This window comes from Balaenoptera acutorostrata, chromosome 10, assembly GCF_949987535.1.
Source record: "Balaenoptera acutorostrata chromosome 10, mBalAcu1.1, whole genome shotgun sequence".
NCBI classification, from domain to species: Eukaryota; Metazoa; Chordata; class Mammalia; order Artiodactyla; family Balaenopteridae; genus Balaenoptera; species Balaenoptera acutorostrata.
In genome coordinates, this window is record NC_080073.1 from 72,216,684 (window position 1) to 72,240,643 (window position 23,960).

The 23,960-nt window shown below is 49.2% G+C and overlaps 1 protein-coding gene across 3 annotated transcripts in view; it reads left to right on the forward strand.

The window, feature by feature from the left end:
* Positions 1–23,960, forward strand: part of DAAM2 (dishevelled associated activator of morphogenesis 2) — a 109,479-nt gene that overhangs the window by 70,546 nt on the left and 14,973 nt on the right. For all 3 annotated transcript variants that reach the window (XM_057554332.1, XM_057554331.1, XM_057554333.1), the window contains exons 3-15: positions 447–536; positions 3,666–3,740; positions 4,179–4,273; positions 6,861–7,194; positions 8,387–8,497; positions 9,692–9,795; positions 11,202–11,268; positions 12,301–12,418; positions 14,429–14,558; positions 18,225–18,283; positions 18,427–18,611; positions 19,151–19,450; positions 23,592–23,699. In XM_057554332.1, the coding sequence (XP_057410315.1) occupies positions 447–536; positions 3,666–3,740; positions 4,179–4,273; positions 6,861–7,194; positions 8,387–8,497; positions 9,692–9,795; positions 11,202–11,268; positions 12,301–12,418; positions 14,429–14,558; positions 18,225–18,283; positions 18,427–18,611; positions 19,151–19,450; positions 23,592–23,699 (1,776 nt within the window). The remainder of the gene's footprint in view (positions 1–446; positions 537–3,665; positions 3,741–4,178; positions 4,274–6,860; positions 7,195–8,386; positions 8,498–9,691; positions 9,796–11,201; positions 11,269–12,300; positions 12,419–14,428; positions 14,559–18,224; positions 18,284–18,426; positions 18,612–19,150; positions 19,451–23,591; positions 23,700–23,960) is intronic.

Consider the following 23,960-nt stretch of genomic DNA (forward strand, 5'->3'; position numbering starts at 1 on the left):
AAGGGCACAGAGACTTGAAGAGTGAGGGCAAAAACTGGATCAGTAGACTGATTTCTTTCTTTGTCGAGCCTTGATTTGTGGTGTTGACAAGCTTAAGAAGGACAAGGAAGGAAGACAGGAAAACTCCAGGCAAGAGGACCAGGAGCTAGCAAAGCAATTCAGGAGATGGGCAGGGAACAGGGGGCCTGGATAGGAGGAGCCAGGGACGGGGACAGGAAGTGAAAGATGCTTGGATAGAAGCTCAAGGGCTTGCTGCAAGGAGATGGGAGGATGGGGCTGAACTTCTAGAAGAAGAATTGCCCTATCATATCTTTGATGCTCTTTGGAGGAAGACAGCAGGCTGAGGGCTTTGAGGGAATTCGAGGGAACTGTAATTTCCTGTAGGGCTGAATATTCGAAGGTCAACCATGTCTGGGTTTCAGACGTATTTCTTGTTGTCTTTGCAGGATGAATTGGATCTCACCGACAAAAACCGGGAGGCTGTGTTTGCACTGCCGCCTGAGAAGAAATGGCAGATCTACTGCAGCAAGAAGAAGGTGCCCTCTCTGATTCCCTTCTGCTGTCACTCAGGGTCCACAGCGTGGGCAGCCCTTGCCTCCATGCTTGCTCGTTCATTTAACCAGTATTTATTGTACACCTGTCCTGTTCTAGGTGTTGGAGGAGTGACAGTGAATAAATCAGGACAAAAATAATCCCTGCTGTCATGGAGCTTACACTCAGGGACATAGGATTCTGTTTTTCAAAAATCCTGTAAGCAGGTGCCCACTGGGTTCCAGGAGTTGGTGCTGGGTAAGGGAGCTGTACGATAACAGGTCTAGGGAATTCCCTGGTGGTCCAGTGGTTAGGACTCCGTGCTTTCACTGCCGTGCGCCCGGGTTCGATCCCTGGTCAGGGAACTAAGATCCCACAAGCTGCACGGCCCCAAAAAAAAAGTCTAGATTCCTTTCTTGTGCCTATGCGTATGCGGGGAAGGTGTGCGCCCCGGGCCATACCTGGGGGCAGCTCTGTTGGAAGAACTCCATTTGGGGGAAGTGAGTGGTCTCTTCTGGATCTTTAGTGCCCCCCGCCCCGTCCCAGGCTGTGTCCCTGTCCCAGGGCAGCATGCACATCAGGGACACACACTGGTCTCCACTCTCCCCACCCTTTCCTCCCTTTCCTCCTCTCCTTCATTAAAAGATGTCAGTCCCCTGACTGTGGTCCTCCCTAGAAGGATTGCCGGGCCGCAGTCAGGGCTTAATTGGGTTTTGTCTCCTCCCCTCTGCTTTCCCAGCGGCTGTGCTTTCTGCTCTCTTCCTCCATCTCTATGTCTCTTTCCTTCATCTCTTTCTCTCGACGTCTCTCTTGCCTCCTTTCTATTTGAGCCTGTTTCTTTCACTCTATTTTTCTTTTCTTGGCCCACCTTCCTCCCCACCCCTCCACCCTCTCGTTTCTCAGGCTTGCAGCTTGTTCGCTTGACCTCAAGAGTGTATAGGTGTTTGGGAGCTAAGACCTGGTTCTTCCTGCACCTGAGGCTCAGAAGTCTCCCTCCTGGGAGAAGACGGGCAGGTCTGGGATGGTTTGGGGCTGTTTCTCCTTCGTGCTCCTTAAAGCCCATTCCTGGCTCTTTTATAATTCTTCTCACGCAGGATATTTGTTCCATCCTGGGCTCCATACTGGGCCAGACCGAGCTTATACAATTGGTCACTATTCTAGAGTTGGAAGGAACTGAGGAGCAACCCAATCTAGTCTTTTATTCTACATAGGAGGCAAGGAAGGCCTAGAGAGGCCTTCACGCAAAGTCACCAGCCAGTCATGGCAAGTGCTGCAACGATGCTGGAATAAAGGCCTGCCAGAGTCTGAGAACCTGCATGCACTGCAAGCCACTGTCTAGTAAACTCAATGTGCATGTATTAAGCACCTGCAGAATACTGTGCTCTGTGTTTAGGAATCTCATTGTGAGGAAAGCAGGTCTTTAAAAAGCTCATGTCATGGAAGGGAGGGAGGGAGGGGAAAATTAATTTCAGGAGTAACTCATCCTATCTCGTGGTTCTCCACTTTCCAAACTGATTTACTCTGGGGGTGCCTGACGTTGATCCCTTATGCAGCTAAACTAAAAAATGCACTAAAATGTAAGGACGTCTCTCACCACCTTCCAAACCAAGTTGTGTGTCATCTCCCCACACACTTTCACACCCCCCTCTCTTTCCACATGGTACTTCTTGTCTCTAACACCCTCCCCCTTTCTTAGCTTCAATAATCTTGAGTAACTCAGCCCAGTCCTCTCAGACCCCCTACCCCAGCCCCCGCCATGAGCCTTCTGTGTTAGATGCCCCCCACCCTGCGTTTCCATGGCCCACAAATGGACAGTCCTACCATAGAGCACCAGTCACCCTGCCTCTGGCACAAGACAGACTACTACGTGGATGACTTTTTGTTCAGTACTTTCATGGTTCAGTGCAGTGACTGGCATGTAGTAGGTGCTCATTAAAGGCATATGAAATGGCTAAACGGGGAGCCAGTGAAGGCAGGAAAGTATGTGTTTCATGATACGTTCGTTTATGTTCTGTGATCTCCTAAGGCGGAAGCTAGAATTTGGGGACTTTGGTCATATATATCCACGTGAAGTCACAAAGACCCAATCAAGACAGGTTTCTCACTGATCTAAAATTTGGATTTTAAGAAACAAAATCATGAAGCCAGAGTGGATGAGGCTGAGGGATGCAGGGCAAAGTCCAGGCCAGCTGGCAGGCAGGTGGTTCATCAGGAAGGTTCTGGAGGAAGTAAATGTTCATGCTAATTTGAAAGCAGGAAATTGGCAGAAAGCAGATGAGAGGGAACATCCAAATGAAACAGGGACAGGGGCAGGAAGGAGGAGGGTGTGTGTAATGCCCAGAAGCAGATCCACTGGCCGGAGGAGAGGACTGGATTTTCAGTCTGCATCAATGCTTGCCCAGCTCCCCTCATTCCTGCCCACACTTGGGGAGGACTTGAGGCTTTCTCTTGGGACCTGAGGGCCAGGTCTCATCTGGGCTCTGCCTCCCAGCTACATAGACCCTTCCTCTTTTCAAACCCAGGGCCTTGGGAGTGTCTCTTTCCCTCCTTTTTTAAAGTTACAGTTTACTGAGTACCTACTATGTGCCAGGCGCTGCACCAAATGCTTTATGTCAATCAGTGCTTCCCAAACTGTCTGAGAGAAAAGACCAAGTTTTTAAAGGTCCAAACTGTCACTGACCAATACTTTTGTAAAATACAATGAGAATGATATTATCAGAAAAAAAATAAAATTTGAAAAAGGAGATGTACAAAATATAAGCACACATTTTCATTAGATTCAACAGACTTAAAATTGTATTTTATTAAATAGAGTCAGAACAAATATAACAGGGAAAAAAAAAGAATTTATTTTTAATTGTATATATTGTTTGAAAGTGTATACACCTGCGTGGTTTCTGCCCACGTCACTGGCTGGTCCTGAGGTTGGATGTCCACGATCTGCCTTTTGCCAAGGAAGAAATGGAAGCCTGGGGAGATTTTGTAACTTCCTCAATGTCACCCCGTCTAGGCTGGGCTAGGAGATGAATCTGAATGCTGACCTGGGACGAAGCTCAGGATCTCAGACTGTGGGCCTGTCTTGCCGGGAGCGGGGTGGGGGGGTGGGGTCCATCCAGTCCTTCATCTTGTTCCAGGAGCAGGAGGATCCCAACAAGCTGGCGACCAGCTGGCCTGACTATTACATCGACCGCATCAACTCCATGGCCGCGGTGAGCCTCGCCCCCTGTCCTGCCCCGGCCCTGCCTGGAAAGGCTCTGGGGAGAGTGGTCATCATCTTCCCCTGCACCCCACAGCCCACCCCCTCTGGGGATCAGCAGCTTTCCAGTTATTCTCAAGATTTTATCCTCATCCCTCCCTCCCCTGTGTGACTTCAGAGCCCCCCAAACCATTGAAACATTTATTATGTATACATCACACAGCCTTGGGAAATAGTCTGGGCTGATCATTCTCCCCATTTTACAGATGAGGAAAGTGAGGCCTGGGAATGGCTCTTCTCAGAGTCTGTCACTCTGTCTTAGTAAACTGTGCCCTGAGGCCTCACCATTCCTGAGGCGAGGGCGGCCCCTGGGTCACACTCGGGCTGGGGGTGGCAGGGAGCTGGGAGACAGGCAGCCCAGCGTGACCTCTGCCCCCTTCTCTGACCTCAGATGCAGAGTCTGTACGCGTTTGATGAGGAGGAGACAGAGATGAGGAACCAAGTCGTGGAAGACCTGAAGACGGCCCTCCGGACACAGCCCATGAGGTGATGTCCCCTTCCCTCACTTCCTTCCACGTCCACTCACCCAGCGGTCCCCTCAGCTTCCCGAAGCTTCAGGCAGAGTTCCGCTCCTATCCCAGTCCCCTTGGCCAACTCCACTCTCCAGCATCCCCTAGAGCTCGCTTTACCTCCTTTCACATCCGGGCTCCCACTCCCCCTCTGTGAGGAGCTGGGATGCTGCCAGAGGATGGGCATGTTGGGGAGGGGAGATGAACACGGGAAGGTGAGATCAACCTCAGATCCTGAAGAGAAACTGAAGGCAGGTGCTTGTTTTATTGGGAAAACAGAACAGGATGCGGGGGTGGGGGTGGTGGGCATACGGACAGGTACACAAGAAAGAGCTGCGCACATGAGGGTCCCCGCGCCAGAGGGGTGAGTGTAGGTGAGAAATACTCCAGCCACTAGGGGGCGATGTGGTGTCTCTGGATGAGATTTCTCCATCTAGAGTGGGAGCAGGCAAGGAAGGGGGGGGAATGGGCGTCTCAAGGGCTGAAAAGATCCTCTCCCCGTGTCCCAGGCCACATTGTGAAAGGACCCAAGAGAGCCACAGGCTCCTCTTGTGTCTGGCAACTCATTCTGGCTTGTGGGAGCCAACTCTCAAAATTTTCAGCAGTTTTGCAAGCTGGTTGTTAAACATAGCTATGATGAAAATGTAAATTACATCAACTCATGATTAAATAAATGCTATCAAAAACAAAGGTAATTAAGTACTTGAAACTTATCACTCCTTAATTACCTGATGATTTGACTACATTTTACTGTCCTGTATGCTCTTTCCTGTTACGTGTGCTCAGTGAGTTTACACCCACTGTGTGTGCCTGGCGGGAATACGTAAACGGTGCATCTCTTCCCAGCTCCACGTTCAATGACACACATTGATACTTTGAAATCAGCTATGCTGGCGGTATTTATACCATGGAAATTGGCAAACACCACAATCAGGCCTTTTTTTTTCTTTCTCTAGAGCTCCAGTTGTTACCAGCACACTGATCTTCCTGTGTGTGTGTGTGTGTGTGTGTGTGTGTGTGTGTGTATGTGTGTGCGTGTGCACGCGTGCACGTTTGTGGTCTAGGTTGACCCAGGAGCCTGGAAATAGCCTCAAGGAGAACGGGAGCCCCCTAATCCCTGCTTGTTGCTCAGGCGGGGTGGGGTGGGGGTCTGGTGTGGGCAGGGGATGCAGGAAGGATGAGGAAGTCACGAAGTAGAAGGACTGAGGGGAGGGTCCCGGCTTCCTCTCCCACTTCCATTTATTTTTTTTTCCCATAATAAAATTCTGATTACAAAAGTCACACACAGTCATGGTGGAAATTTTGTGGAATACATAAAAGTGTAAAATAAAAAATAAAAAATACCTATTTTTAACAATTTAAGAGTACATTCTATTTTTCTAGGCATATTTCTATAATCATGTAGAAATACAAATGCACTGGGGATCAAATGTATTAATTATATGTAGTGCTTTCCTCACCTTCATTTATGACATTTCCTCAGATCATTAATTATTGTTCTACTGAATCAAGGGTTTTAAGCCTCGGTGTGTGTGCGTGTGTATGTACGTGTGTGTGTGTATATGTGTGTGCGTGTGTGCCATGGATGACTTTGCCACCCAGATGAAACCTATTGACTGCTTATCAGAGTGATGTTTTTAAATAGTAAAATAGATAGAAATAGATAAAGTTAAAAATGAACCAATTAAATTGAAATACAGTTACCAAATTTTAAACATTTGTGAGAGAGCAATAAATGTACTTCTTTATGCCTTAAATAATAAGAACTAGCAACCACCATCATTTTGAAGCCCTGATGAGTGGAAATGATATTTTGAGATACCCATGGCAACTGTAATTAGAGATGAAAATAGCTGTGATTTCTTTGTGTGACAAAGTCACAGATTCTGCTAATGCCACTATAGTTTATTGCCTACATTCATCATTGAAGGAAATGCTAAATTTCAGGTAGAGGTTACCAAAAATAAAAGTGTAATTTTCTTTTCCCATCCAAGTTCATGGACCCCTGAATGTTAGCCATAGACCCCTTAGGGGGGAACACAGATTCCAGGTTAAGAACCCCTGAACTAAAGGGTTTTTAATGTTTCTTGCTGACATTCAAGATCACTCAGATGTTTTCTTAGGGATCCCTTGAAGAGTGCCTTCCCCAGCCTTGATCCCTTGATGCAGTGACTCTGATGGCTCCCATGTCTGCAAGTCCTCCTTGGCGTCTGACTGTAATTCTCTTAATTCCCATCCTCGTTGGTGATGAGTCTTCAGGTTTAACAGCCATGATAATTATCCTAATAATTATCATGATCATCTCTTTCACATATACACCTTCATAGCTGTGTAACCCACAGTCAACGACGTGCAAATGCATGGTATTTAAAATGCAAATAAGATCTGAGTCTTGTGAGGTGATAGGATTTTAGCGCTTTAGATAAACTTTACAACTGAACCAAGTGGCTACTGCCCGTGGGACACAGCGGTACCCAGATAAGGGGGTAGCTATTTGCAAAATGCATACAGAATAATATGCAACTGCAGGATACCTGTTTTGCTGATGGCTCTGGTCTGGGCAGGTTTGTGACCCGCTTCATCGAGCTGGAGGGCTTGACCTGTCTGCTGAACTTTCTCCGGAGCATGGACCACGCCACCTGTGAAAGCCGCATCCACACCTCCCTCATCGGCTGCATCAAAGCTCTGATGAACAACTCCCAGGGGCGGGCGCACGTGCTGGCCCAGCCGGAGGCCATCAGCACCATCGCACAGAGCCTGCGCACGGAGAACAGCAAGACCAAGGTGGCCGTGCTGGAGATCCTGGGCGCCGTGTGCCTGGTGCCTGGCGGCCACAAGAAGGTGCTACAGGCCATGCTACACTACCAGGTGTACGCAGCCGAGCGGACGCGCTTCCAGGTGCGGGGCTGGTGGAGGGCTTATATAAAAAGAGCTGAGGAGCCTTAAGAGAGGAGCGGTTTGGCTGGGAAAATGGACTCCTCACTAGACCATGGGTTCCTTGAGACTGGAATATTGGTCTGCTTCATTTTTGTGGCTCAGTATCTCTGAGCCCAGCGCCTGGCTCGTAAAGGGGCTCAGTCAAGAAATATTGAATCGAATGCCATTGCTGGAATGGAGAGTTTAGGCCCTATGCCTGGGCCAGTGCCTACTATAGGGACACTGGGAACAGTCCTGGGAACTCAGGCCATGCTATTCTCTTTTCTTCTCCCTGACCTGCTCCAGGTAAAGAGATAGACAATAAGTATAGTGTCTTGGTACTAAGTCTTAATAGGTGTGAACTGTTATCACAAACATTATGGTTTATCCACCACTATAGACTATTCTGTCATCAAACATTTTAAAGCACCTACTCTGTTCAGAAAGTGACCCCTGACCCTTTGCAGAAGATGCAAAGGAGATAAAAGGTAATGTCCATGCTATCAAGGAGCTGGGCAGCAAATACAGTTACTCTCGGTATCCTCGGGGGATTGGTCCCAGGACCCTCGTGGATACCAAAATCTGTGGATACTTAAATGTCTTATATAAAATAGTGTAGTATTTGCATATAACCTATGCACATCCTTCTGTATACTTTAAATCATCTCTGGATTACTTATAGGACCTAATATAATGTAAATGCTCTGTAAATAACTGTAAATACAATATAAATGCTATATAAACAGTTACTGGTGTTCAGCAAATTCAAATTTTGCTTTTTGGAACTTTCTGAAATTTAAAAAATATATATATTTTCAACCTGGCATTGGTTGAATCTGCACATATGGGAGCCGCAGATATGGAGGGCTGAGGAGCCGTAAACAGCTGTAAAGTGCTAAAGCATCTTTTCAGCATCGCCCAGCAAAATAAAGCAAGTCCCCAAGGCTGAGTGGACAGGACAATAAGGTAGGACTGGGGCTGAGATGTAGAGAGGCAAAAGATGCTTCCTGGAAAAGGTGAGCTTTAGGGAAGGTCCAAGATGAGTTGGGTAGATTGGGTGGAGAGAACAGATGGGGCATTCTGGGCGATTCGAGTGGCAAGAGCAAAGGCACAGAGGCTGGACTCATAGGATCCTGAGCCCTCCTCTCTTTTTCCATCCTGCCTTTCCGTCCAGACACTGCTGAATGAGCTGGACCGAAGTCTGGGCCGGTACCGAGATGAAGTGAATCTGAAAACAGCCATCATGTCCTTTATCAACGCTGTCCTCAATGCTGGCGCTGGAGAGGTGAGACATCTTCTCCATGCCCTTGCTGGGCCCTGGCTTTCCAGACCTGGGGAAGAGGGTGTGAGTGCTGCCTGGGGAAGTGGCAGAGGGTCGGTGTGGCTGGCACTACCATCATTGTCCTCAGATTATCTGTATCACCTCTTGCCTCCTTCACTTGGGGCCGAGAAAGCATAGCTTGTCATAAACCTCTCTGTCATGAGGGGTTCTTGGGGAGCTTCCTGCCTAGATCGCATCATGCATTATGTGTGTCATGGACAAACCCCAAGCTTGTCTGGCTGATGATTGTTTAGGATGGTGTGGGATCATTTATGGGAGGAGGGCAAGTGTTGGCCCTTCCTTCTAGAGCTTTCTAAAGACCTGCTTCTGGACTGATTTCTGGGGTGGCTGATCATGCTCTTCTAGCACCTTCTGTTAGCAGGTGTGACTTCTGATTTTCCTTCTTTTGGGGTCAGAATGGGATTCCGAGACCTTAAAAATAGCAACAGTCGAAGAAGAACTTGAAGAGCAGGTGAACTCCCCCAATTCTAGGGCAATCAGATGCCCCAGCCAAGGTCAGCTTGTTGAAGGTCAAAAGGGGCAATTTAATGATCTCTGCTTTTCCCCCTTTTCTGCCAGCATAGTTTTTTTTGCATCCCGTCCTGATGACCTGAGTTGGGTGGGGTGGATTGGGGGAATTACCTGTCCCTAAGATGCTGATGTCACCTGAGTCAGTACTAGCTATTTATGCTGACATCTGTTCTGGTTAGTTGCTAACCATACCTCATCAAGCAGTTCTTATGAATGTCATTCCTGTAGGTAAGTAATATCATGCCCATTTAACTGATGAGGAAACTAAGACTTTTGCAAAAGTCACAAAACCGGTAAGTGACAGAGCAGGGATTGGAACCAAGAAATGTCTGGTTCCAAAGTGTGTGCTCTGTATCACTCTTCAACACTGCTCTCTGAGGCCAAAAACTTAAGAGAAAACTGGTGAAGGACTTAAAGGAAGTGAGGCAGGAGAGCTAAAGGGAGTAAATAACAAGGTCAGAGGATGTCTCCTCCCACCCTTTCTTGCAACTCTGGGACTCGAAGCAGTTCTCATGAGTTTGCTGCAGGGGATGTGGTGGGACTGGAGTGGCAATGAGGGGGCCACTGGGGACTCCTGTGGAAATTGAGACCAGCCAGTGAGTCTGGTCCTCCCTTGGTGACCCCCAGGATAATCTGGAGTTCCGTCTACATCTACGGTACGAGTTCCTGATGCTGGGGATACAGCCTGTGATTGACAAACTCCGGCAGCACGAGAATGCCATCCTGGACAAGTAAGGCCCAAGTCACCCGTCCCCATGCAAACCTACAGCGACAGCGCCTCGGTGGGGCATGGTCAGGACTCCTGTAGAGGTTTCTGTTCCCCTGGAGACCGCCTGCCGCACCCAGCATCGATTCAGAAGCAGCTCCGGGGGGCTCCGGGGGCATCACCTATGCCCCTGCCCGTCCTCTTTGCTGACCTCCTGTCTGACCTCTGATGTTATAGGCAGGTGGACCCAGTAGTCCTCCGCTGTGGCAGTACTGCCCGCTGGGGGGGAATTTGGAACCATGTAGGGGTGTTCTTTGGTTTTCAAACTGGCCGGTGGGGGGCACCCCTGGCATGGGTTGTAGGGAGCCAGGAATGTTAAACGTCCCGCAGCGCCCCGCTGCTCAGCCAAGAAATGCTCCCCGCCAAGGTGCAAGCAAGCCATCAAGGCCTTTGTTGAGCAAAGGGCACAGTGAAGCTCCTGTGCGTCACTAGTGAGCCCCTCTGGTTCCACCTCACTTGCACAGGCTATTTTATTACGTTAGGTCTTAAGGGAGAGAGAATGGGTCCTTTTGTGGTGGCGTGGAGGAGTGGATGGGGTAGAAGATGAGAGATTGGCTTTGAGTGGGGACATGGGACAATACTGTTTGCAGGGCAGGAATAGAGATGCCAGACGTAGAGAACGGACATGCGGGCACGGGAGGAAGGGGAGGGTGAGACAAATTGGGAGATTGGGTTTGACATATATGCACTATCATGTGTAAAATAGAGAGCTAGTGGGAACCTGCTGTATAGCACAGGGAGCTCAGCTCGGTGCTCTGTGGTGACCTAGATGGGTGGGATGGGGGACGGGGAGGGAGGGAGGTCCAAGAGGGAGGGGGTATATATATATATATATATTCACTTATTCACTTTGTTGTACAGCAGAAACTAACACAACATTGTAAAGCAATTATACTCCAATAATAAAAAAAAAAAGAACACTGGGGAAGGTAGATGTAGGGCAGTGGTCCTTGACTGCAGGTGCCAGGGGACATCCGGCAGCTCCTGGAGACATCTGTGGTCGTCACAAAGTGGGGGATTCTGCTGGCATCTGGTGGGTAGAGGTCAGGGATGCTGGTGCACGTCTTGGAACTCGCACACCCACCTCCCAAAGCCAGGGATGACCCGGCCCCAAATGTCAGTAGTTCCGAACTTGTGAAAGCCCGATGGAAGGTGATAGGACCCTCGGTTGGCCTCCCCGAGGGATGGGCGTGGGATTCTATAAAGGAGAGTGTTGACATACAGGCAGCTGGCTTCTTTCTGGCTTTGCCTTGGCCTCACCTGAATGAAGCCTTCAGATTGAGTCAGTGGGGGGCTTGCAAGGGCTGTAACCCTCACCCGGGGCTGGCCTGGCGGTGATGTCTACTCCCTCTATCCCCCCGTCCTGTCTAGGCATTTGGACTTCTTCGAGATGGTCCGGAACGAGGATGACCTGGAGCTGGCCAGGAGGTTTGACATGGTGAGGAGCCTGCAAGGGTAGGGCGACTGCAGTGGGTCCCAGATGCCGTGCTGTGGTAGGTCCGCTGTTGGCCGGGTTCCCTGGTGGGTGCCCCCACGGCCAGGTCCTGCTTCTGGAGCCCTGGCAGTATGGTGGCTCTGCCAGGCACCACCAGCAGACCCTAACCGGGGAGAGCATCTCCCACTGCAACCCCCAAAGGAAAGAGACACAATTCTTACACATGGTTACTCTCAAATGCCTCCCCTGGGATGACTTTCTCCGTGTCTTCCGGTTATTTCCTGAGATACCTTTCCCCATCACTAACCTGATCATGCTTAGCAAACAACATCATTTCCATTTTAGCCTTGGTAACCCTGAAAATCCACACGTCTGCTGCTTAAATATTGTGTTATAAAATCCCTATCCACATGGAGACCTCCTTTGGGGTGGTGCTTCAGTAGCCAAGCACCATCCCTTTATATTCTAAAAAAAAGCCCTGAATTTAAAGAGAAGGAAACTGATGTTAGCAAGGACGAGCAGCTTGCTGTTGTCACGCAGCGACAGGGTCGGTCTGGAATTTGCACCCGTGAACCTATGCCATGTGCTCCTTGAATCATCCAGGCCCCTGCTTCCTTCCCTTAGTTTGAATCAACCCGGGGAGATTTTACTTCCCTTGGGGACACCCGCAATGTTTAGAGACATTCTTAGCTGTCACAGCAGGTGCGAGGAAGATCCCCTGACGTCTGGTAGATACAGGGCCAGGATGCTGCTGCACAGCCCACAGTGAACAGGACAGCCTCCCACAGCAAAGAATCATCCAGTCCAAGATGCCAGTGGTGCCGAGGTTGGGAAACCCTGGTTTATACAATTAGCACAGCTCTCTCCTCCTTTTCTCTGCCCGTCTCTTTTTTAAGCCTGGACCAGAGGCAGGAGAGGAATGCTCCTGCGGGACGGGGCTCAGTGGATGAAAGCAGGGTCTTCTCCCTCCCCATTCTCTTCCTCTGCTGCCTTCCCCTCCCCCCTCCCCGTTCACTGTGCCCTCCACACCCTCAGGTCCACATCGACACCAAGAGCGCTTCCCAGATGTTTGAGCTGATCCACAGGAAGCTGAAGCACACAGAGGCCTACCCCTGCCTGCTGTCTGTCCTGCACCACTGCCTGCAGATGCCCTGTGAGTAAGCCCCCTCAGCCGGCCTGAGCCCCTGGCCCGGGGCAGCTGGAGACAAGGTGTCAGAAGCTCCTGGGGTTGGGAAGTCTCCCCATGTCTCCCTCTGCACCCCAGTTCCCAGGAGGCCAGGCCATGGGACTCAGGCCCGTGCTCTTCCCTTCCTCCTGGGGGTCAGGACTTGCACTGTCCCCCAGCAGAGGAGCGGGGGACTCAGCGCTGAGCAATGCCAACGTCCCGGTCCAACAAGCGGGAGCTTGATCCCTGAAGAATCCAACAGCTCTGACTGCCAGCTCGTGGCAGGGTTGTGATCATTCTTCTCAGGGCGTTCCAAAAAGAAGTTTTGTGCTTGCGGGGAGCAGCACAGCTGTGGAAGGAGCATGCCTTTTTTTTTTTTCCTTTAAGATTTTATCAACTCCTCTATCTAGCCCTTGCTGGCTCCCATCCTACCACCCTTGTTCCTGACTCACTTTACAAATACCAAATGTCAGTATCTATAGGAGCAGATGCTAAGCTCTTACGATCCAGGTGTGCTCGGTGACTGAATAAATTATACATAATTACTAATAGCCACACCAGCATGCAATTTGAAATGAGCTATAACTGCACCATTTGGTATTTAAGCTCTTCATAAAATAGAATATTTGGAAACTGGCATGGCCCAACATAATGGTCAGCCTAGACAGACTCTCTTTAGTGGTGGTGATGTTGGTATTGGTAATCGAGGTGGTGGTGACAACTACGATTTATTGTTGCCAACTCTGGGCTGGGTGTGATGGGAGGTCTATTAAGATAGTGTCTCTAAACCTCAGAATGGCTTAAGGAGTGTGTGTTATTATCTCCAGTTTACAGTGAATGAACCTGAGGCTCAGTGAGTCTGTACATGTGAAGGAATTTTGTTTCTTTGGGGTCAGGGCTTTAGATGAAACACATTCTACTTCTGTGAACACAGGGCTTTACCCTGTGTTCCTGGTTGAAAGGTAAATGGAAAACGATGACCACTTTGCAATGCATGTGTCAATGGAGTGGTGGAAAGGATGACAGACACAGGGACCTGGACCAGGAAGCTGCCAGCTCTCCAAAACTCAGTCTAGAAAGTCTTCATGGAAGACGTGGGAAATCTGACTTCTGCTCGCATGACTTCCTGTGTTTAGTGCTCCAAGGGCATTGTGAATGGGTCCCTCTGTTCTACCTCAAAATGGGGCTGTGCAGATGTGACCTTCCACTTTGTAGGCATTATGGTTTGCCTTTGAGGCCAGGATCATGCTGCTGGACCTCCCCTTGGTGGTCAGTAGAAACAAAGTACTTGGATCAAGAACCAAGGAAGAGGAGCTTGTGGCCATCACATGAAAAGAAAGTCCATGTCCAGCCAGACTACGATTAGAGGGGATGCCCGTGGGGCCCTGTGCAGGCGCAACACACAGTGCCTTTGCCTTCACAGTTCGGGGTCACCTTCACCACGAAATCTGCCAGGATTCCACAGCCACTTCTTCAGCCCATTCTGACCACCTCCCACTGTGCACCTGTAATGAGTTTCCATTCATCTTCCTCTGCAGGACAATAGCATTGATAATCCTAAAACCTTTTCTTTTAAAAAAAATTTTCCCTGGAGACTTCATTATTCAGCGCGTAATGTTTGGAACAGATTTACTTTCTTAAATGTGCTTTTTTAAGATAATTGTAAAAAAGCAATTTGCATTCCTCAGGCATAGGATACTCAGGGTACCAACAGGGAAGAAGACGGCCAGAAAGCATTTCAGGGAATAGAGAAATATATCTAGAGGGTTGACACATTCACAAAAGGTCAGTTGCAGATCAGCAAGAAATGATAGGATTTATGAGTCTTCATTATCAGCAGTTGCATTGCCTCCCCAGTCAGATGGGGAGCTTGTCGGCGGGGGGGGGGGGGGGAGGGGAGGGACACACCTCCCCAGCCTGGCCCCAGGGAGTGACGCTAGGGCAGGGCCCCAGGGGGTTCCAGGGCTCAGTAAAGATACGATGCCTGTCATCCCTCAGACAAGCGGAACTTCCAGCAGTGGCAGCTCCTGGACCGAATCCTCCAGCAGATTGTCCTCCAGGATGAGAGGGGTATGGATCCTGACCTGGCTCCCTTGGAGAACTTCAACGTCAAGAATATCGTCAACATGTGAGCAGTGGCCATCCCTCACCTGTCTTCCTCTTCCTTCCCCATCCCTCTCCTACTTGGGGTCTCACCAGCGAAACCTCGGCTCCCTCTCTCAAGCCCAGACACCTCCAAATGGGCCTTGAGCAAGATCATCCAACAGAACCCCCCGAGATAGTGGAAATGTCCCGTACGTGCACCGTCCAAAAGTGGCTGCTGAGTGCTTGACGCGTGGCTAGTGTGACTGAGGAACTGAGTTTTACATTTTATTTAATTTTCATTAAATTCAGGTAGTCACGTGACATGGCTGGCAACCACCGTACTGGATAGCACAGGTTTAAGGGGGGTGTACGCAACTCCCTATGATCCACTGCATTCAGTGGATTGAGGGGGAATTACACGTATTAACACAGAGGAAGAGTCAGCCAACTGGGGCTACAGGCTAACCCCCATCCTCCAGCTTGTTTTGTATGGTCCACGAGCCAAGAATAGTTTTACATTTTAAAAGAGTTGTTAAAAACAAACAAACCCAAGAATATATGACAGAGACTGTACATAGTATATAAAACCTAAAATAGTTACTCTGGCTCTTTAGAGAAGGTCTGCCAACCCCTGAAAATAGAGCATGACAATTTAGTTATGAGGCTGTTGGAAAACGATGTCAGAGCCTAAGGTCTCTGGCTTATCATCTTTGACTGACGCTGGGTGTAGAGAAACACCGAGAAATGAGTTTAAAGTCATGTCAGCTAATAATCAGGCCTCATGTTAGCACACTGATTTTTTTTTTTTTAAACTTTGGGTTTATTTATTTATTTATTTATTTATTTATTTATTTATTTATGGCTGTGTTGGGTCTTTGTTTCTGTGCGAGGGCTTTCTCCAGCTGCGGCAAGTGGGGGCCACTCTTCATCGCGGTGTGCGAGCCTCCCATTATCGCGGCCTCTCCTGTTGTGAGGCACAGGCTCCAGACACACAGGCTCAGTAATTGTGGCTCACGGGCCTAGTTGCTCCACGGCATGTGGGATCTTCCCAGACCAGGGCTCAAACCCGTGTCCCCTGCATCGGCAGGCAGATTCTCAACCACTGCGCCACCAGGGAAGCCCCCAGCACACTGATTTTTAATTTTAAACTTTTACTTTCAGTATAAGCCTAAGTCAGTTGCCCTTAAGGAGATGAACTGGCTCTCAAGGATTCATTGTGCTGCATTGCAAAGCCAAGGAGAAAATGATTTCTGAACTATTCATGCTACTGTTTTCATTTGCACAAATAGCTGGGTGTTAGTGTAGTCAAACTCCTAACTGGTTTGTTGGACAAGTACAACTAGTAAAGTAATCAAAAGGCAGCTTTATTTATTTTTTGAAGTTTTTTAAATTTAATTTTTATTTTATATTGGAGTTGATTTACAATGGTGTGTTAGTTTCAGGTGTACAGCAAAGTGATTCAGTTATACATATACATATATCCATTCTTTTTCAGATTCATATTTCCCATATAGATTATTACAGAATATTGAGTAGAGTTCCCTGTGCTATACAGTAGGTCCTTGCTGATTATCTATTTTATATATAGTAGTGTGTACGTTAATCCCAAACTCCTAAATTATCGCGCCCCCCCCCCCACTTTCCCTTTTGGTAACCATAAGTTTGTTTTTGAAGTCTTCGAGTCTTGTTTCTGTGTTGTAAGTAAGTTCATTTGTATCATTTTTTAGATTCCACATATAAGTGAAATCATATGATATTCGTCTTTGTCTGACTTCACTTAGTGTGATAATCTCTAGGTCCATGCATGTTGCTGCAAATGCCATTGTTTCATTCTTTTCTATGGCAGAGTAATAATCCATTGTATATGTGCCACATCTTCTTTATCCATTCCTCTGTCGATGGACATTTAGGTTGCTTCCATGTCTTGGCTATTGTAAATAGTGAAGGCAGCTTTATTTTTATCTTCTACTAATTCTTTAGATTACTTAATGGGGAAGCTTTTCCTCTGCCAGAGGATGACAACGCCTCAGGTGCAATGAAGTTTTTGCTGCTTCTTGGACAATGGGAGTCCTAAGCTCACTTTCAGCTGCCAACATAGTCTCAAATCTGCAAGTAGAAGGGCTAGTCTCAGACGTGCATCAATATTCTAGATTGGATTTAGCCTTAAATCTCTCTCCTCCCTGGACTGGGTCTGGAAGCTGCAGTGGGAAGAGAGTGAGAGAGAGTGAGAGAGAGAGAGAGAGAGAGAGAGAGAGAGAGAGTGTGTGTGTGTGTGTGTGTGTGTGTGTGTGAGATGGTTGGCTTCTTTTTCTGTGTTGTTTCTCTTCTAGCCCCTTCTACCCCACCCCCCTTTCCTCTAGCTAACCATTTTCTGATCCCCACCAGAGGCAGCATGGGGGCAGGAAGGAGAAAGGGAAAAGGCCCTACTTGATCAGGTAACTTAGTAAGTAGGCTTCCTGCTCTCTGGGCTTGGCACATGGATAAAGATATGACATGTATTCCTGGGGTCTTCAGAAGTTCCTTGCTGGGTGCCTCTCGCTACAAAACCCTGGTCACTGGCGACACATGTTTTTCTTTTTTTCCTCCAGGCCTGCTTGGCACCATCCCTTCCATCAGGTCCTGATTCACTGGCAGTACGATACACATAGACGTCCACTGTTGAAGTGTCCAGTTTTCTCCCAGATGGGCTTTTTGGATGAGACTTAAAATAGCTTCAGCCTAATTCCTCCACGATGCTCTCTGGCTCATGAGAAACCCTCATGCAGTCTCTCATACTAACAGATTCTTGGAGTGTCACGGGTCTCCGCCTACCCTCTGGACCTGCTTAGCCCCAGTCCACCATGCCTCCCTCCCAATGTCAGGGAACATGGGTCAGACTCTCTGGGTGGGCGCAAAGAAGTCACTTCACTAGATGGTGCTGAAGGAGGACCCCCCCGCCCCCCCGCCCCCCGCCAGAGGATGACAATGGCTCTCTCCAAAGAAATCTATTCGCAAATTATTTCCCCCATCATACTTCACTCCCTCTTTATATCCTTGACCTGGTTGAGGAGGCCAAGAGTCATGGATCTAACTCCTCTGTTTTCAGATTTACAAAAGAAATGATTATTGAGATCTCACCTTGGAATTTCACCTCTCTTATACCTTGATGTCTGGGTAAAAGCTTCATTTTCACCGCTTGTAATGAGAGTTTGACAAGAATGAAGGGGCTTCCTATGATTTAGACACATCCCCTCTTTACCCTCTACCCACTTACTCTGTGTTACTGGGGTGGGTGATTTCTCTTGCTCTCACACGTTGGTCATTGGAAGTCTGGACCATGGTAAGGCCAATATTTTGATGTCTCTCAGATGCAAGAACCTATTTTTACAAAGGGGTACAAATCATTGTACAACTAAGGGAAGCCTGGGATTTAGTCCTGGCTTTAACACGAGTTAGCTGTCATCTCCTTTTCTGGTCTTAGTAGCTTCAACTCTATCCCAGAGAGGTTGGACTCTAAGGGTCCTTTCAGCTTTCTCAGACCATGGAGAAACAGGTAATGAGAACTTGTCAGGGATGGGACCTGGAGAGACATCTGGAGAGTCAAAATCCTAGCCTCCTTGATGTGGCTGGACAGATTGGAGATCAGGGTACCAATGTAGGGAACTGGAAGATGCCATGTCTTCTGGGAAGCTGTGAGCAAACAGTCAAGAGACCCTTCACTCCCCACCAGGCTCATCAACGAGAACGAAGTGAAACAGTGGCGAGACCAAGCGGAGAAGTTCCGGAAAGGTGAGGGGCTCCGCCCAAACCTGCTACCTGCTCCCCACCCCTCCCCTGCCCAGCCCAGGACCCCATTTCCTACTTTGGAGAAGGACACACACGCATTCACATCCTCTCTTCCCATTTCCCCTCCTGTCCTATCTCCATCTCAGAACACGCGGAGCTGGTGAGCAGGCTGGAGAGGAAGGAGCGGGAATGCGAGACCAAGACGTTGGAGAGGGAAGAGATGATGCGGACACTGAACAAGATGAAGGACAAGCTGGCCCGAGAGTCCCAGGAGCTGCGCCAGGCTCGGGGACAAGTGGCAGAGCTGGTGGCCCAACTCAGTGAAATCTCAGTACGTGGCCCCTCCTCTGCTTTTACATAGTTGAGCCGAGACCTTCAGGCCAGTGGGGGGAAGGGCAGGCGTGGGGAGGAGGCGAGGACCCCAGCATGGAGGAGACCTCAGACCAGGATAGAGGGGACCCTTGAGGCTGCAAGGTTGGCACCTCTGTTAGACAAAAACAGTGTTCCTTTCTCCGGGTGACACTGTCCCGGGAAGCACACCGTGGAAAGCAGAGCGCGGGTGGGGTTTTGGCTCCCCTCCCCTTCTCAGCTGGGTACCCTTGTGCAGGCCTGTCTGTATCAATCCCGCTGTTGCATGTGATGACTGTGACTTTGTCCACTGTGTCTGTGTTTGCCTTGCGTGTGTATCTGTGTGTTGGATGTTTAGGATGCAGAGGGAGAAAACAGGGCTTAAATGTGTGTGGGAGGTGAGAGCAGGCTTCGGGGTCTAGTCTAGGTGGAGAATAAGAGTAAGGGAAGGCACAGTGATGGGGGACTCGAAAGGCATCCTTGTTGATGCTTTGTCTTTTTGATGTCTCTGTCTTCCCACAGACAGGACCTGTATCTTCCCCACCTCCCCCTGGGGGCCCACTTACCTTGTCTTCCTCGATGACAACCAGTGACCTGCCTCCACCCCCGCCCCCTCTACCGTTCGCCTGCTGTCCCCCACCGCCACCACCCCCCCTGCCCCCCGGTGGGCCTCCCACTCCCCCCGGTGCCCCGCCTTGCTTCAGCATGGGCCTGCCCCTCCCCCCAGACCCCTTCCCCAGCAGTGATGTCCCGCTCAGGAAGAAGTGTGTCCCCCAGCCTTCACACCCACTGAAGTCCTTCAACTGGGTCAAGCTGAATGAGGTGAGTAGCAAGGAAGAGGTCAGTGGATCCATTCTCCTGCAGCCTGGGGCAGTTAGCCCTATGGATTGATAGCCCGCTATTTGCAGATCTCCACCTTGGGTGCTTTCTTTGATGGGGGTAAGTGTAGGCGCAGTGGATGTGGAAGATGGGGCTGCTGATGCCAGGCTGTCTGCTGGGAAGAGCACTGGGAGGAGATGGCTTGGCATGCGGTGGTGCTCGCATTGGCAGAGCCCCCTACAAATGGAAGATGAGTGCTGAGGGTGACTGGAGTAATGCAGGGCCAAGCAGGGGTGCTTTCTAGACGAGACAAGGGCTTGGCTAGAATGTTAAGGAGTGGGTTGATTTGAGGAAAAGGGTGGAACATATAGGTGAAGATCTTGGGCCCGGGTCTAGAGATGGTAAAGAGCAGGGCAGTGTGTACAGAGGACTGAAATGGTGAGGCCATGACAGGGTAGCAGGGCAGGGGCAGTGAAGAGTTTGATATCAAGGTATAGCCATTTTGGCATCGTCCCAGGGGAAGGTGCAAACACTGGCGACTTTTCTAGACTGCTCAGCAGTGAGAGGCCCTCCTGAGTATTATCCACTAAGAACCACCCATCCCAGGCCCACATGTGGGAGTTGACTCCTCTATTGGATTCTCATGAGTGTAGAGTAGAGATGCCCTGGGTCACGTTGGACCCCTGGTAATTGAAGGCCAGTTCCAGCCTGGGCCAAGCACTGCTCTGGTTCTGTACTATGTCCTCTTAAGAGGACCAGTGGCTTCATCCTTGAGGTAAATAGATACAAGAGAACTGGCCTCAGTTAGCCTGACTCACGTTCACCCTCCAAAAACAGTTTGGAGCTGGGACTGATGGATGCCCTCTGACCTTGTTGTATGGGGCCAGGGGACTAATTCTTGGGGAATTCATTACCATAGCACTCTGTGAGCTTAAATTAGCTCCAGTGGAGACTTAGAGTGGGAGGAGACACAGATTGCTAAGTAGATGGTCAGCTAGTTTGCTAGGTGCCTTCTCCTGGTGGTAGACCAGCTAGCCCGTCAGTCTGAGGCCTGCTTTGTGTAAAGCTTTCTGCTGGGGGCTGTGATGGATAATAATAAAAGGTGAGACATAACGTTGCCCTGAAAGAGCTTTGGATCTGGCAAATTAGGAAGTGTGTCCAAGGAAACACCCTGAGGTCCTGGGATGTGTTGCAGGAGAGGTTCTAACCTCTAACCAAATCAGGTTTGGCTCTAACTAACGGTGTGATCTGTAGAAATCATTCGTTTCATACCTGTTTGCTTGTCTGCGAGATGATCTCTGATTCCTTCTACCTCTGGTTTTGTTATCTAAGTGGAAAGACAAAGCATGAATATAGCCCATTCATTGCCTCCTGGGCTTCTGATAACATCTCCAGTCTGAGTTATTCAAATTGTAGAGCCACCTGTTAGCAGCATTTTGAAGGGACATTGTTAAAGTTGGTAACAACTGCATCACACAGTTCTGCCCTGTGGATACTTCTCCGTGGTCACAAGGCCAGCCAGAAAGGCCAGCTGCATACGAGCAGGCAAGCAGCTCTGCAGAACCAAAGGTTGTAGGCGGTGTGGAAACATTCATTCATTGTTCATGATCAGAAATAATATTTTTTTAATTGTGGTTGAAAAAAAAAAAAGACAGAATTTTGTTTTTGCTTCTTGTGCTTACAACTTATAATTTAAGGTTTTAAACATGTAATGAAGGGTTGATTAGACATCTCAACAATTAAGGAAGGCAAACAAGGCACCTAATGTTTTTGTAATATTTTCATCTTAAAGAGCTTTGTGCTTAGGATCTTCTCTGGGGTCCAGTAATAACAAAGCCTATATCAATTCCTCAGGGGCCCAGAGCAGGCCGGAGTCTCATTCCTAGACTGGAAAGTCCAGGTTTGATGGAACACATGATGAGGAGCCCTTGTGGGAGATGTAGCAGCAGGGGTGATGGAGGGGGGGGCTTCGAGTCATATTAGTGAACTTATCAGCCCATTCCCAGTCTTCTAGTTGCATGACTAAATTCAGGTTATTTCATCATTTGGGCTGTAGTTTCCCAATCTGTAAAATGGGGGTAATTATGATAACCAGATCAAAGTGTTGTTGTGAGAATTGACTTAATACATACAAAGTACTTGGAACAGTGACTGACACATAGAAAACCTTTAAAATAAGAATATTAGATGAGTTATTATTAGTGGGACTACCATGTGTGCTTTAAGTGTGTTCTCTCACTTAATCCTCACTCCAGTTCAGTCAGGTAAACGTGATTGAGACTCAGTTTCCTTTCATGGGACATGGGAAGAGAAGAGAACCCCTCCGTTTGCCAACAGCTTCACTTAGGGGCTATCTGACCCCCCAAACGCTCGAGGAGGGAAATGTAATGAAATGTGTTTTTGAGAAAGAGTTCCCTGGCTTGTAAAGGGTGTCTCTAGAGGGGCAGAAGCCCCAGGAATCTAGACTGAGAGAGGTGAGGTCTTGGCCAGAGGGGTATAAAAATTCAAGAATGATTGTATGAGGTGGGCGCATCTTTAGGATGTAGAGGATGTTAGGAATGGATGTACATCTCTCTGGCCTCAGACCTCAGCTGCACCTTCAAGAAGGGTCGCAGGTCCTTCTGGTGACCATGGGGAAGGGAGAGTGTTTGGGAAACGGTGAGGGGGATCCTGGGTTGTCTGTTGTCTCAGGGGAAACTCTTCCGGATGCTGAACATCCAGCTCTGTCATTCCAGCCCTTTCCTTCTCATCCTGGCCTCACTGAGAATAAGAGCAGTGGGAAGCTTTACCTCTACGGGCCTTCTCTCTCCACCCACCTCCACCCTGGGTCTAGAATTAGATGGAGAACGAGTTAGAAGTTCCCCCTCCCCGCCTTCCCGGATCCAATTCCCCTTCCCATCTTCTCTCTGTCCAGGAGTCTGGCTCCTCTTCCCAGCCCCCTTCCCCTGACCCACGCATGCTCCTGTACACACACACACACACACACACACACACACACACACACAGTGGTTGTTTCTGCCATGAGAAGAATGCGTCTGTGTTGGGTTTGGCCAGTTGCCTGCATCCCTTGCTGCTCCGAGCTTCCCAGCCCAGCATTCCACGAGAGGGTCCCTGGCCTTAGGAAGGCCACAGGAATGTCCCCACCCGCCCTGCTCTGGCCTCGCCTCCCCTTTCCAGAGTTTAAGAAAATAAAAGTGAGTGAAGGGTACGTTTCTCTCTCTGAGCCTTGCTGAGGGTGATGGAGGGAGGAGGAGGCATCGGCATTAGGAAGGTCCCCGGCTGCCCCCAGGCAGAGGGGGGGTGGGGAGGTTCGAATTTAAAGGACAGCGAAGCTCTGGATGAGGTGAGGGGGACTCTCATCTCGGCCCTCGAAACCATTACTGGGATGTTACAAGACCACTAGGGCATTCCTGGCGTGGCCAACAGCTCTTCCCCAGATCCCCGGAGTGGGGTTCAGTGCAAGGGTCCTACACAGAGGTGGGCAGTGCCTGAGTTGAGAGACCTTGGAATGTAACTCCTGGGTCCGTTCCAGTTATGAGGGATGGGACACCCTCTGACCAATGGGAACTTGTGGCAGAGTCTTGCTGGCCTGAGCAGTCACTAAAAAGGGGCCAGGATGTCCCAGCCTTTGGCATTCGTCCACTTTCTGGGAATCTGGGAAAGTGGGAGGAAGACCGCTGGGAGAGAAAATGACCATCTCAGATCCAGGAAATACAGTCAGCCCTGAAGATTTGAGGATCCCAAGTATGTGTGGGCACTCTTCCTGCCATGATTCCAGCCAACCCTGACCTTGGGGGAAAGTGCTCTGAGAACACTGGTTTGGTTTGGTTTTTCTGGAAGGAGTTTCATACCCTCCTTTCATACTTGCCCACCCATCACTCCAGCACTCCCTTGATTTCTGGAACGTGCTTACATGTAGCCCCAGGTGAAAAGGAGGAGAAGGAGATTGTCTGTGGCCTCTCCCCTGGAGCAGAGTATTGAAGAGTAGGGGAGGGGGAGGAATCAACGCCCTGCTGAAGGTCTGAGAGCCTGGCTATGGGCCTGTGTGCACCTGGAGGACAGGTGGGGTTCGGGAGGCTTCGGGCATCTCCATCATGAAGGAGTTGAGTCAGCCACGGGGTCTCCTCCCTTCCCTGAATCTTAGGAACGTGTCCCTGGCACCATATGGAATGAGATTGATGACATGCAGGTGTTTCGGATTCTGGACCTCGCGGACTTTGAAAAAATGTTTTCAGCTTATCAGAGGCATCAGGTAACACCCTGCCCCCTCTAGCGTCTCGAGTCTTGACTTCTGGTCTTGACTTCACACACACCCTTCGAACTCGACCCTCAGCCCCTCCCTTCCTCTCTTCCTCCCTCCCTTCCACATATACTGAATTGATTTTATTCTTTATCAGGTACCATGTTCTTTCTGGGGACATAGATATGAGTTAGGGGGGTGCAGTGCATAGGGGGAAACATCCCATTGTATTAGTTCGTATTTGCACATCAAGTGGTGAAATAATACGTTGTC